This window comes from Bombus affinis, chromosome 5 (genome assembly GCF_024516045.1).
Source record: "Bombus affinis isolate iyBomAffi1 chromosome 5, iyBomAffi1.2, whole genome shotgun sequence".
Classification (NCBI taxonomy): domain Eukaryota; kingdom Metazoa; phylum Arthropoda; class Insecta; order Hymenoptera; family Apidae; genus Bombus; species Bombus affinis.
The window spans coordinates 9,232,963-9,246,161 of NC_066348.1; the positions used below are offsets into that span (position 1 = coordinate 9,232,963).

The 13,199-nt window shown below is 28.3% G+C and overlaps 4 protein-coding genes across 8 annotated transcripts; 1 reads left to right on the top strand and 3 right to left on the bottom strand.

Moving 5' to 3' along the window:
* Positions 1-63: 63 nt before the first annotated feature.
* On the bottom strand, positions 64-2,061 carry LOC126916357 (EEF1A lysine methyltransferase 1). 4 transcript variants are annotated; one of them, XM_050722073.1, is made up of 5 exons: positions 2,044-2,061; positions 897-1,129; positions 605-752; positions 308-517; positions 64-231 (listed from the first exon to the last, which is right to left on the bottom strand). In XM_050722073.1, exons 2-5 carry the CDS (start codon positions 1,044-1,046, stop codon positions 98-100), a joined length of 642 nt encoding a protein of 213 aa, XP_050578030.1. In that variant the 5' UTR covers positions 1,047-1,129; positions 2,044-2,061; the 3' UTR covers positions 64-97. The 4 variants fall into 4 exon arrangements, with proteins under 4 accessions (XP_050578030.1, XP_050578027.1, XP_050578028.1 ...); XM_050722070.1 differs by lacking the exon at positions 2,044-2,061 and adding an exon at positions 1,690-1,824; XM_050722071.1 differs by lacking the exon at positions 2,044-2,061 and adding an exon at positions 1,338-1,471.
* Positions 1,765-5,142, top strand: LOC126916339 (probable glutamine--tRNA ligase). 2 transcript variants are annotated; one of them, XM_050722050.1, is made up of 10 exons: positions 1,765-1,894; positions 2,084-2,388; positions 2,483-2,673; positions 2,748-3,024; positions 3,102-3,399; positions 3,545-3,924; positions 4,009-4,327; positions 4,410-4,630; positions 4,713-4,905; positions 4,973-5,142. In XM_050722050.1, exons 1-10 carry the CDS (start codon positions 1,778-1,780, stop codon positions 5,021-5,023), a joined length of 2,352 nt encoding a protein of 783 aa, XP_050578007.1. In that variant the 5' UTR covers positions 1,765-1,777; the 3' UTR covers positions 5,024-5,142. The 2 variants fall into 2 exon arrangements, with proteins under 2 accessions (XP_050578007.1, XP_050578008.1); XM_050722051.1 differs by having other exon boundaries at positions 2,769-3,024.
* Positions 5,143-5,196: 54 nt separating this feature from the next.
* LOC126916354 (parkin coregulated gene protein homolog) lies at positions 5,197-6,212 on the bottom strand. Its single transcript, XM_050722068.1, has 4 exons — positions 6,070-6,212; positions 5,687-6,005; positions 5,450-5,599; positions 5,197-5,384 (listed from the first exon to the last, which is right to left on the bottom strand). The coding sequence occupies exons 1-4, from the start codon at positions 6,172-6,174 to the stop codon at positions 5,224-5,226; spliced, it is 735 nt and encodes a 244-aa protein (XP_050578025.1). The 5' UTR covers positions 6,175-6,212; the 3' UTR covers positions 5,197-5,223.
* Positions 6,213-6,494: 282 nt separating this feature from the next.
* On the bottom strand, positions 6,495-13,167 carry LOC126916334 (DNA-directed RNA polymerase III subunit RPC1). Its single transcript, XM_050722033.1, has 20 exons — positions 12,898-13,167; positions 12,492-12,627; positions 12,266-12,415; positions 11,854-12,189; positions 11,436-11,768; positions 11,225-11,362; positions 10,929-11,126; positions 10,255-10,491; positions 9,749-10,082; positions 9,424-9,673; positions 9,103-9,332; positions 8,677-9,027; positions 8,453-8,621; positions 8,056-8,395; positions 7,772-7,959; positions 7,497-7,644; positions 7,242-7,394; positions 6,985-7,185; positions 6,756-6,890; positions 6,495-6,649 (listed from the first exon to the last, which is right to left on the bottom strand). The coding sequence occupies exons 1-20, from the start codon at positions 12,939-12,941 to the stop codon at positions 6,563-6,565; spliced, it is 4,158 nt and encodes a 1,385-aa protein (XP_050577990.1). The 5' UTR covers positions 12,942-13,167; the 3' UTR covers positions 6,495-6,562.
* Positions 13,168-13,199: the final 32 nt, after the last annotated feature.

Here is a 13,199-nt window from a genome sequence, read left to right on the forward strand (position 1 = left end):
AAATTTAAATTTCTTCTTATATTGAGTTAAGTTAGTAATACCAGGTAATATAGAACGCTAAAATTTTATATGTGCACAATTTCTTTATTACACAATTTTATTGTAACATTTTATCAAAATCGAAATTTGAATAACAGTAAAATTCATTTGCAAGATTATTTCGATGATGAGGTACAAAGTTGCAAATTTTAACATTCAATAATCTCTCTGCCAAATCGCTCATAATAGCACCTGCAATGTAAGAATAAAAGTAATTAAGAACTCAAAAATTGATTATTGATTATTGATTATTGATTATCAAAAGTACCTGTACAAAGTACAATATCCTTTTTGGCTAAGAATTTTATTGTGAGGGCAGTTTTTGTTAAACATTCATCAGAAAGAAATGGTGGATCAGCTATCACTAAATCATAAAAGTTTGACATATCTCCAGGTATATTTAAAGGAAATTTATAATTGTATGGTACAAAATCTGAACCATATGCTTTAAAACGTTCATCATACTCAAAAAGGGTGACTGTAGATAAATAATTAGTATTAGTAATAACAATAACGTATTTGATATTGCATAAATCATGAAATTACAAATAACATATTTTCAAACCTTTTCTTTTACCAGAAGTTTTTTTCAGTTTATTATAAAGTGTAGGGCATGATATTAATGCAATTTTTCCATCAGACTCTGTACACTGTATAGCACCTTTTACAAGAGTATCTGTTGTTTTGTCATCATACCAAAACTGACTTAATTGCTACAATTCAAATTATTAAATCATTAAACATCTTAATCGTGAAATATAAAATTAATTAATAAATTATTTCACAAGTCACAAACTTACAAATAAATATGAATTGTTAAGAAGGACTACTAATCTACATAGTAAAAATTAACTTACCCAATTCTCATCAAAAGAGACATCTAAATGTTGATTTTCTAAAGTATGTTTTAAGTGATTTTCTCTTTCTTCCTTTTCTTTAAGAAACTCTTTTAAAGCAGCAAGTGTCGTAGGACATAACTGTAAATCATCATCATCGCTTTCACTCATTTTTATCTACTTTTTGTATATGTGTATGTACATATATGTATTTTATTTATAAATAATAATTTAAAATGTCACATTTTGTGTATCTGTTGGAAAAGCAATTAGTTTTAATTATACACAAATATATGTGTAACATAACCAAATATTAACTTTCAATTAATTAAAACACGTGTTAAATTTGTATTACTTTTTAAATAATAAATATCAATTATATAAAATTTTTCAATGGAGAATACTATTAATTCGACATTTAAGATAATATAGGTATCTTATCGAAAGTAAAACATATTGTACCTATCTATTAAAAATTTAATAGTTTTATGATAGTTGATTAGGATATTTGTGCAAAATAAATTTTATATTTTTAAAGTTTGTCAATTTATTAATTTATTGATTTAATTATTTAATATTAAAATAATTTAATATAATCCCTATATAAAATTTATATATATTTAAATTTTTTATCATATTTTTTAATTAATAAAATGTGAAAATCTTAAATGTAATTGATTGGTTGTAAAATATAAGCATAGCGATAAATATACAAGATTTAATATTTAGAAAGATATAATAATTTCCTTGGAAAAGATTATATTCCTTATCACATTATTGCTTTAAAATCCACGTATTTATCAAGTACTTTTACCAAGTAAGTATCTTGTACACATATGTTTTAATTCCCGGTTTCAAAATCACACTAAACTACGTATTGAAGAAAAGAAGAAAATAAGACGATGGATTCACAAGACGACGTAAAATTATTTCAGTCTATTGGTTTAAGTGAACAAAAAGCTAAAGAAACTCTAAAAAACAAACAAGTTTCCAATAATTTGAAACTTGCTATAATAGAGGTTAGTAAGTTATACATACAAGATATCTTTTTAATTACGTTTTTTATTATTTAGTGATGTAATCTTATAAGTTTGAATTATATATTATAAACCTTTTCACTTGTTTATATTTGAACAAAATGTAATCATTATTGCTACATATGGTATACCTTTGTAATATTTGATTATACCAAGTGGTATCTTTTGTAGGCTAATAAGTATGGAATTATTACATCAGAAATTGGAATTTTGTTATATCAACTTGCTTCGAAAATTAAGAATCAAATTGCAAATAAATTGTCATTTCTTGCTAAATACATAGCTGAAAAGAAATTAGATACAACTCAAAGATTAGATGCTGGGTTAGATTATTTACTTAATCATATAGAAGAAAATGTCGATGTATCTGATTTTGAGAAAGAATGTGGTATAGGTATTGTTATATCTCCAGAAGAAATAGAATGTGAAGTGGAGAAAGTAATAAGCACACATAAAGTGGAAATAATAGAGAAAAGGTACTTATATTATATTTTTAACATTAATATTGAAAATTTAGCATATATATAGTTGAGAATTTTATGAGTTTTACAAAACAAAATGTTTTTACAGGTACCATTTTAATATTGGTCCATTAATGCAACATGTACGTAATACTTTAAAGTGGGCTGATGGAAAAGCAGTGAAAAATGAATTTGACGTTCAAATGCTTGATTTGTTAGGTCCGAAATGTGACTCTGATCTTGTACCATTACCTAAACCAGTAAAGCAAGCAAAAGCACAAAAGTCAGGAAAAGAAAAAGGTAAATCAAATGGTGTTAACGCAAATAATATGTTCATCTATATGTAATTTATGTATTATAATTCATTATTAAAGAGCTGCCTAATTGTTATTTAGTGGAACCAAAAGGTGTGACAGCAACAAATGAGAAAACAGATGCTCAGACAATAAGTGAGTTAATGAAAACTAAAGTTCATTTTCATAAACCAGGCGAAAATTATAAAACTGAAGGATATATTATAACACCAAATACACACAAATTACTTCAAGAACATTTAAAAATAACAGATGGCAAAGTAATAACTAGATTTCCACCAGAACCTAATGGAATTCTACATATTGGTCATGCAAAAGCAATTAATATTAATTTTGGGTATGCTGTATCATATTATAGATATGATTCTTAATTTCTGTAATATAAATTATATCTCAAGTATAATTCCATTGCAGGTATGCAGCAGCCCATGATGGAATATGTTATCTACGTTATGATGATACAAATCCTGAAAAAGAAGAAGAAAAATTTTTTATTGGTATTCATGAAATGGTAGAATGGCTTGGGTATAAACCAGCTAAAATTACTCATTCTTCTGATTACTTTCAACAGTTGTACGAATGGGCTATAGTTCTTATTGAAAAGGACTTAGCATATGTTTGCCATCAGTCTAGTGAAGAAATAAAAGGTTTCAACCCACCTCCAAGTCCCTGGCGTAATAGACCTATTTCAGAGAGTTTACAATTATTTCACGTAATAATTATTTATTTCAGATGAATTATTGTAGCTTAAAATTTTTGATTATTTAAATGTTTTTAATTTTATTATGTATGGGTATGTACAAAATTTTAAGTTATATCATAAAATTTCTTGATTAACTCTATAATTTTCTATATAGGATATGAAGGATGGGTTGCTTGAGGAAGGTGAAGCTACATTAAGAATGAAAGTAACATTAGAAGAAGGGAAACAAGATCCAGTTGCATATAGAATAAAATATGTTCCTCATCATAGGACAGGAGATAAATGGTGTATTTATCCAACTTACGATTATACACATTGCTTATGTGACAGCATAGAAAATATAACTCATTCTCTTTGCACCAAAGAATTTCAATCAAGAAGGTCATCTTATTATTGGCTTTGTAATGCTTTAGATATTTATTGTCCTGTGCAGTGGGAGTATGGTAGATTAAATGTATGCTATACAGTTGTTTCTAAAAGAAAAATCAGTAAGTTGATTGATGAAGGTATTGTATCTGATTGGGATGACCCAAGGTATGTTTTAATGTAAAAATTCATTACATTAATAAATTTGAAAATATAAATTTTTGATGCTTATTGTATATATATTTTTTGTAGATTATTTACATTAACAGCTCTTCGCAGACGTGGTTTTCCACCTGATGCTATAAATAATTTTTGTGCACAAATGGGTGTAACTGGTGCTCAAGTAATTGTTGATCCAGCTGTTTTAGAGGCATCTGTGAGAGATTTTTTAAATTTAACTGCAAGTCGACATATGGCAGTTCTAGAACCATTAAAAGTAACCATTAGCAATTTTCCTCATGAAAATTCTATAAAACTAACAGTTCCTAACTTTCCTACTGAACCAGATAAAGGACAACATGAGATTGTCTTTGATGAAATTGTATATATTGAAGCATCTGATTTCAAAGAGGTATACAATGCTATTTAAGTTCAAATATATGATAGAAAATGTTTGTTATCATTCTATTAAAAATGTCGTTACGCATTTATAGAAAGCAGAGAAAGATTTTAGACGTTTAACACCAAACCAATCCGTTGGTTTAAAGCATGTAGGGATAGTACTAACGATCAAAAAAATTGAAAAAGATAACATGGGTAATATCGTGAATTTGATTGTTACACAAGAATCAATTTCTGAAACTAACAAGCCTAAAGCTTTTATACACTGGGTATCAAATCCTATATTAGCATCCATTAGATTATATGAACGTTTGTAAGTATTGGGTTAATGTAATAATTTATTATTATTGATTTAATAGTTACAATGTTCTATTTGTTCATAACACAATTTTCAGATTTAAACACAAAAATCCTGAAGATTCTAATGAAGTACCAAATGGTTTCTTAAGTGATATTAATCCACAGAGTAAGAAAGAAATCGTTGGATATATCGATGCAAGTTTGGCACGTTCAGCGAAAGTTTTTGAAAAATTTCAATTTGAACGTATTGGCTTTTTCTCTGTAGATCCAGATACAACATCAGAAAAAGTAATTATAACTATGGTATCCAACTTTAAATATTACTATTCTTACTAATTTCATTCGCCTTTTACAGCTCGTTTTTAATAGAACGGTAACGTTAAAGGAAGATGCTGGGAAAGTGTAAATGAAATGAAATGAAACATGCATTCAAACATTATGTATGAATAATTGAGTGTTATATAATTTACCAAATTTTATAATATTTTGTATAATATTTATAAATAACAATTATGTTTAAGATAATAGATATCTTTTTATAGTTTTAGAGTTTTACAGTTTAAAATCATTACTACATAATTAGTGGAAAATATAAATAGGTATTATTTAATTCATCATACAAGATTCGTACGTAGGAATCATATATTTAATATTTATAAAAGCATCTTCACCTCCATATATTTCAAGTAATTCAAGAGTTTCTTGTATTATATCTGCGACGTTTTCACCTTTTTGTTGTGAGTAGTCGATACCTTCTCCAAGATTCACTGGAATGTCAAATTTAATTTTTATTATTTTTACATAAAATTATAAATGTAGATTAAAATCTTACCATTTCTATCTTTTAATAAATTAAGCACTGGTAAGATTTGTCTAAAATACGGTACTAAAGCTTCTCCAATACAATCTGTAGAACGTACAAGATTTTGAAGAGCTCTCAGTGTCGTACACATAATTTCTGGCATTTTTGTATTTAAGGCTTCTACAATAAACAAGAATTTATAAAATCGTATAAACATAATTTTATACAGTTTGTAAAATCTTTTATTAGAATAAAAAGAAAAATCACTTTTTATAGGAATTATTAATTGTGGCACAACAGGTAAAATTTTAGGACCACCATGTTCTAACATGTCAGATATTCCCTGTTCTACTATAAACTTAATCGGTTGTTCAGTTTCCGTTAACCCATCAAAAAATAACGGTAAATAATGATGAAAATCTAAATCCTCGATGTTAACTTTCCAGCTAAGTTTTGTTCCATATTTATCCTTTTCCAATGCAACTGGAAATACACCCCATTCATAGAATTTTCGAAAAGTTGATGGTTTAGGTGGTTGAGGTTTATACAATTCATATCGAGGAGGTTTTTTAACTACAGTGTTTTCCTAAATATATTATAGATAAGTATCAGTTCATATAAATATAACGTTTAGAATATTGAAGTGTTACCTGTAAAGCTTGAATGGTGAAAGCAGGAACAACTCTGGGTTTTCTCTTTTTATATCGTGGTAGGTCTTTTCGAATTTCATCCCAAAATTTTGTTTCATTTACCATTCCGATATTCTTTTCTCGCGTTTGATCAAAAGATGATTTGATAAATAAGATGTTGTAGAATATCTTATACAATTTTAATCATGAAGAAAATATTAAAATTCTAAACGCGTCACCGTACCTAATATCATCGATTCATCCTAGATATATTGCGTTATGGTAATTTAAGGTACAACAAATATGGATCAAACATGTTTCTCAGCAACTATACTTACATATATTACATACAACTATACATATATATATTTATATTTAAAAGTACATTTTTATTTTAAACGTAAGTATTAAATGAAACAAATTACTAAATATAAAAAATGTAGGAGTTCCATTAATATACATATTTTTATTTATATACATTAAATATTTTGCTATAAAATATATAACGGTCACTTTACAATATTTGTGTGGTTTTTGTAGTTTTCTTGAATTGTGGATCGTCAAATATCAACTCTTTTATTCTTGGCTCATCTTTGTCAGCTGTATTTTATTAATAAGGAAAATAATACATTAAAAATGTAATAAATATTTAAAATTGTAAATTGACTAGTCTCTTTAAATTTGAAGAAATGAATTTGAAAAGGATATTTGTGAAGTAATTTGAAAATTCCTGTTCCTACAGGAACTGGAATACCCATTATGATTGATTCAGACACACCACAAATAACATCTTTTTGACCATAATAAGCTGCATCAAATAGATGATCAGATGTTTTTTCAAACTGTTAAATAATCGTCTATTAGTATTTTTGTATATGTACATAATATATATTTAAATGTAATATTAAAAAAGTATAAATATATGTAACATTTTACCGAAGCTAAATTTAAGACAGATTCCTTCATTTTAGCTAAGCCTTGTCTTGTAATACCCAGTACTTCTCCTCTACTAGTCATTAAATCTGCTACAAGCATTGGATGTCTTCGATCAATACTCATTCCATGATTTTCCATCACCAATTTGATTTCTGTCATTATAGTTGCTCTTGCAGCCTCAATTCCTAAAGTTTTGAAAACCTAAAACATCATATTTATATAATGGATAAGTAAATAAAAGTGAATTTTATATTTACCTCAATAGTATTGTTTGAAGTTGTTTTTCTGCCCAAAACGCCAAGAGTTGCCATTACTTCTCGCATATTGTTTCCTTCTACAAACAATTTATACCTTGTTTTACCACTTGAATCATCATTATGAATTACAGCTCTAGAAACTGATGGTAAACCCTATAAATTGTACAATCATAAAAAAAACATATACAGTTTAAAAATTATGGAAGTATATTTATTCATAATGAGTATATTAATATGTATATTTTCCCATTTTACCTTTATAACAATATTTGGAATTGTTTCTTTAAGCTGTGTGAGAGCATAATTTATGCTGTATTTACTCTTGCTTGGATTCACAGTGATAATAGAATCTCCTCTAACATTTACTAATTTTGGATTCAGTCTTAATTTTGATGTACAGATCCTGCATAAATTATCATTCATTAATCTAATTATTTAGTTGTCAATTAATTAAATGTATACTTATGTAAATTTTTATTACCAAAAAATATATTTTATTTTACGTTGCAAACATAAATTTGTACACTTACGAATAACGTATGGAGTTAACATCTACTTCTAACTTCAATAATTTTATTCTATCAATATCTAACTTGACCAATAAGAAACAATCATCAGGTAAATAAACTTCTTCAATATATTCTGTCACTTCTCCTAAAGTAGTTTTTTCAATCCTGCCTTTTACTCTTCTAGCATATTCCGGATCTACGTCATTTTCCTAATAAATAAATCAATAAATAAAACATAACATGTTTATTTTTTCACACACATAGTTATTGAGATGTATTATAATGCATTTAAATGTAGAACTTACTAAAGCTGCTGAGATGATTGGAGTACTAATCTTAGGATTTGCATTAATGATTTCTTTAATACGCGGCACACCCTGAGTAATATTCATAGATGCTACACCGGCGAAGTGAAATGTTTTTAATGTCATTTGTGTACCCGGTTCTCCAATACTTTGTGCGGCAAGTGCACCTACAGCAGTACCTGGTTCTATTTTTGCTTTCATATATTTTTCTTTACAGGTATGAATAAATTCAACCAATTGAGAAACTGTGAGTCGTTCGAGTTGGAAAATTACAGGTATATTCGATGGAGCATTATATCGCAGGTGTATTATTTTACGTGCTACACCTTTAAGGAATGTGCTGTAGAAATAAATAATATTTAATATCTTATTTTCAGTAGTTATGCTTAATACTTACGATAATTCTTGTTTAAATTCTTCACTGAGACATTCACAATCTTTGGAACCTAGTAATTCATTTGTAGCTTTAATTAGATCAGGACCATCTAGTGGTTCTTCATTCTTACATGGCGACTTAGCTGTTACGTGATCCAATACTCTCTTATAATCCACTGGGCAATCTTTTCCTATTAAAATAATTGTTTGATTACTTTGTAATCAATATTATAAATAATATCTTACCTTCCATGTATGTAGGATCTAGACCATCGCCACCATACAATATTTGTATAATATCCCCCACTGAATTACGAACTGTCATATCATAATGAAGGCACAGATCTTCTAAACTCTTAACTAGTCGTCGTTGCATGTAACCAGTCTCTGCAGTTTTAACTGCTGTATCGACAAGACCTTCTCTTCCACCCATAGTGTGGAAGAAAAATTCCGTTGGCGTTAGACCAGAATAGAATGAATTTTCTACGAAACCCTTAGCTGCAGGAATTTTTGAATGTCTTTCAAAGTGTGGTAGAGCTCTGTCTTCAAATCCATTTGGAACTCTATGACCGCTAATAGCTTGTTGCCCCACACACGCTAATTAGAATGAAAATATTACATAATAAAATATTCTTTGTATATGTATACATATATGTATATAGACAAGCATACCAATCATTTGAGAAATATTGATAAAGCTTCCTTTACTGCCAGACAATGCCATAATTAATGGACTGTTACTTGGATGGAGTTCTTTTAAACATGCTTTACCAGCATGATCACGAATTACTGAAAGTTCTTTCAATATCATTGCTTCTAATGTTTCTTCCTCTGAACAGCCAGGTTGGCATACAAGACGTCCTTCTTCCATTTGACAAATGTATTCTGTACATTTAGAATACCTAAATCATAGTTAAAAAACAAATCTACATTATTCGTAGATAGTTTTATTCATGATATTTAATAATTTACAAAAAGAAAATGTACATTTACCCGGCATTTAAAAGCTTTTCTTTGGCTTTAAGAAGTCCTTGTCCTGGTGTAACGTCTCCAATACCAATAGAAAAACCTCTATTCATAAGAAAGAAACTTGCCATTCTTGCTAGTCGCCACATAGCTATTGTTGCAATATCTTCGCCCCAGTCGCGTAATAGAATATAAAATATATTCTGCTTTGATCCTGAACCTAAAGTCGATTTATCCATGGTTCCTGCTAATAATTCTGAATTCCGGATAATAACATCTGCAAATCATCACTTTCATTATTTTCCTGTAGTTTTAAGGAGAGCAACAAATTATACTATAAAATTATACTTACAAGAATCGTTAATACATAATTCCTGGTTGCTAGTATAAGCTCTTCCTTTTGTTTTTAAATTAGCTTTAATATTACAAGTACTGTTAGGTTTTAAAATTAAACTAAAGATTTGTTTCCCCGTCCATAACATACTTGGCTTTAAAATAGCTGGTTCAGGAAGACTTATAGACATGGCAATATCAGGTCCTGCTAGAAGACAACCAGCTAGTTGACTTGCTTGAGCTTTATTTAAAAACATGTCCTTTTGTGTCAGCAGATATCCACCAGTAATGAAATCTTGTGTCGCAGCTATTAAAAGTTCTCCATTGCGAGGTGTAACTAAATTTGATTTATTCTATAAGCAAGTAAATGATAATATCATTATTATAATATTATTATATATATTATATGTATTATATATTACAATATATACGTTAATATGGAACATAATATAATTCACCCCTTAAGCGGGAATTTGCAAAAATTCTTTCCCTGCTTAAGAGTTTAATATAACATTTGCATATTACCCCCATTAAAATTAAAGCCTCTGCTCTTGCTTCTTCGGTTTGGGGAAGGTGTAAATTCATTTCGTCTCCGTCAAAATCGGCATTATATGGTGTACAAACACACTCATTAAATCTAAATGTTCTGTGATCTAATACTTTTGCTTTATGTGCCATGATACTTAATTTATGCAACGACGGTTGCCTGTTGAATAATACTACATCATCGTCTCTCAGATGCCTTTCGACGATATCACCATACTATTGAACAAAATGTATATAATTATTTTGCTGCACTATAATATGCCGGCCAACATCCATCGCAAATATCCCATTTAGGAAATATAGTCTAAAATGTTTCAACTTGGCACTAACGAAAGCGACAGTCTAATAGCGGCCACATCCTTATTTAATCCAAGCCAATATTGACTCATTCTGGTAACTGACATACTGATGATACACATATGCCAATTTCTCTGGCAAAAAGACATTCACGAGAAAGAACAATATTACCAGCGTCGCGTTTACACATCATAGCCTGTATTTTCTAAATAGGTTTGCAATAGTTGAAGCCCTCTATTTCTAAGCTTTCCATTAATATACCACATTTCACTATACACTATAATATTTAGGCTAATTATGACTAATTATTTTGTACATATAAAGTACATAACAACATTTTATATACGTGAAATTACCTGTAAATCTTGAGCAATTTTTTGTCGGTTACCATATTTTAAAAATTTTTTAAATTGTGTTTTCCCTTGTTGTATGAAATTTGCACCTGGATGTATATCTGGACCGTTCCTTACAAGTTTTCGCATTAGTTCTATGTTTGATGGATTTACTCTTTCAGGATATGTTAAAATTTTGGCAACATGAATAGGCACACCAACCTAATAAAAAAAGTAAAAAATATATATATATTCAATTTTATTATTAAATATATATATTATTTAAATGTTTGAAACAATTTATTTAAATGAAATCTTACTTGCTCAATCCTCAGATTAGGATCTGGTGAAATAACAGTACGACTAGAAAAATCTACACGTTTACCGGATAAATTTCCTCGAAAACGACCCTGTTTTCCTTTTAATCTTTGAACCAATCCTCTACCAGATTTTTTTGGCTAAAATAGTTCAATAATTTATCGTTAAAATATTAATGGTAAGCAAAAGATTCAATAATTCTTTATAACATACTTGCATATTAAGGGGTATACCAGACATTTCACTATTTATATAAAGGGCACAATGCAATTGTAGAAATTCCCAATCTTCATTGTACATTTGTACTTTAGCTCCACTTTGTCTATGTTTTTGAATAACATCATTGATAAAAACTATTTCTGATAATTTCATTGTTAAATGATCTTCTGTTGTACCAGCTTTTAAATCAGACACAACGCTAGGTCTAATACAAATTGGTGGCACAGGAATTCTTGTCAATATTAAGTCTTTTGGTAATGCACACTCTGAATTCATCAATAATAAAGGAATGTCACTTTCTGGTATTTTTTCTAGAATGCTTTGTACCTTAAAATATGACATAGTTTTTGTAATACAGAATTTTACAAAAAGAGGTGGATAGAAAAAAATATAAATGAATTTTATTTTTTACCTCCAAAGGATTTAATACATTAACCAAACCACTTTGAAGTACTCCTTCTAATGCTTTATTATCCTCAAGCACATTGTTATACTCTGCTAACTTTTGTTGAACAATGGCATCTATTTTCTTTTTTCCTTTATACTTTTCATGAACTATTTTAAGTAAACCGGCTTTTTTAACAGTTCCATTAAGATCCCGACAATATTGACAAACTGTAGTTTTCTTAGCTTTATCCAGAATCTGTTTACGTAATGCTTTACGTGTTAAATATCCCAAATTAGGATTTAATACTCTGGCTAAATAATGCTTTTTGTCTGCTTCAGATAGCATAACACGAGAACAATTCTATGAAGTAAAATATTACAATTATTATCGTTGTTATTAAGTAATTTGAAATTAAATGAAATAAATGATAAATTACTTTACAAATACTTTGAAGAATACCAATGATAGATCTAAAATAACCAACATGAAAAACAGGCAGTTCTAAATCAATGTAGCCAAAGTGTCCAATACATTCGTTTAAAGATTTACCACATGATACACAATTGGTAATATTATTACAAGTACCCTATAAATTAACATTAACAATTATTTATAAAGAAATCATTAACATATGAAAAAAAATGTCCTTATATTTTAATTACCATTTTCCTGTCGAGAACTCCATATGGAACTGGAGTATGTTCAACATCTTGATTATATAAATTTTTAGCCACAACATGTATATGAGCTTGCCTTTCCATGTTGTGGCGGCTGTCCACTCCGAATGATACATGAGAGCTAATTAATTATAAAAAGTGAATGAATAAGGTAGATAAAGAGTAATAGATATCAGTTACATATGATAAGCATTACAGTTTTATTATTAACTTTTCCCATTAACCAAAAGATCTAATCAATTAAATAAGTACAAAGATAAATAATTTAACAAGAAATTCAGTTATTCATATTATCAAATCTATATATTTTTCTAAAAGCAGTTAATATTAAAAATAATGGAAATAATAATACAAAATTTATTAGAAAAACAAATTAAAGTAATTTACATACATTTTGCGTGCTACGTCTGTTTCTCTAAATTGTTCCTTTACCATTGTGAAGGTTATATTTTATTTCCTCTCGTTCAATATATGTTATCTATAGTATAAGCTTATTTATAAATATTGTACGATATCAAATAAATAAATTTCAAACTATTATAAAACATGCACTATTTTTTTACATAGATCATGTATTAAACATCCGAAAGAATTCAGAGAATTCTTTGAACACGTGTTGTTCTCTACTCGTGGTGCCATCTCGAATTTGACAGTTTTGTACATGCGATCTTACGTCGCATTACGGCATTACCT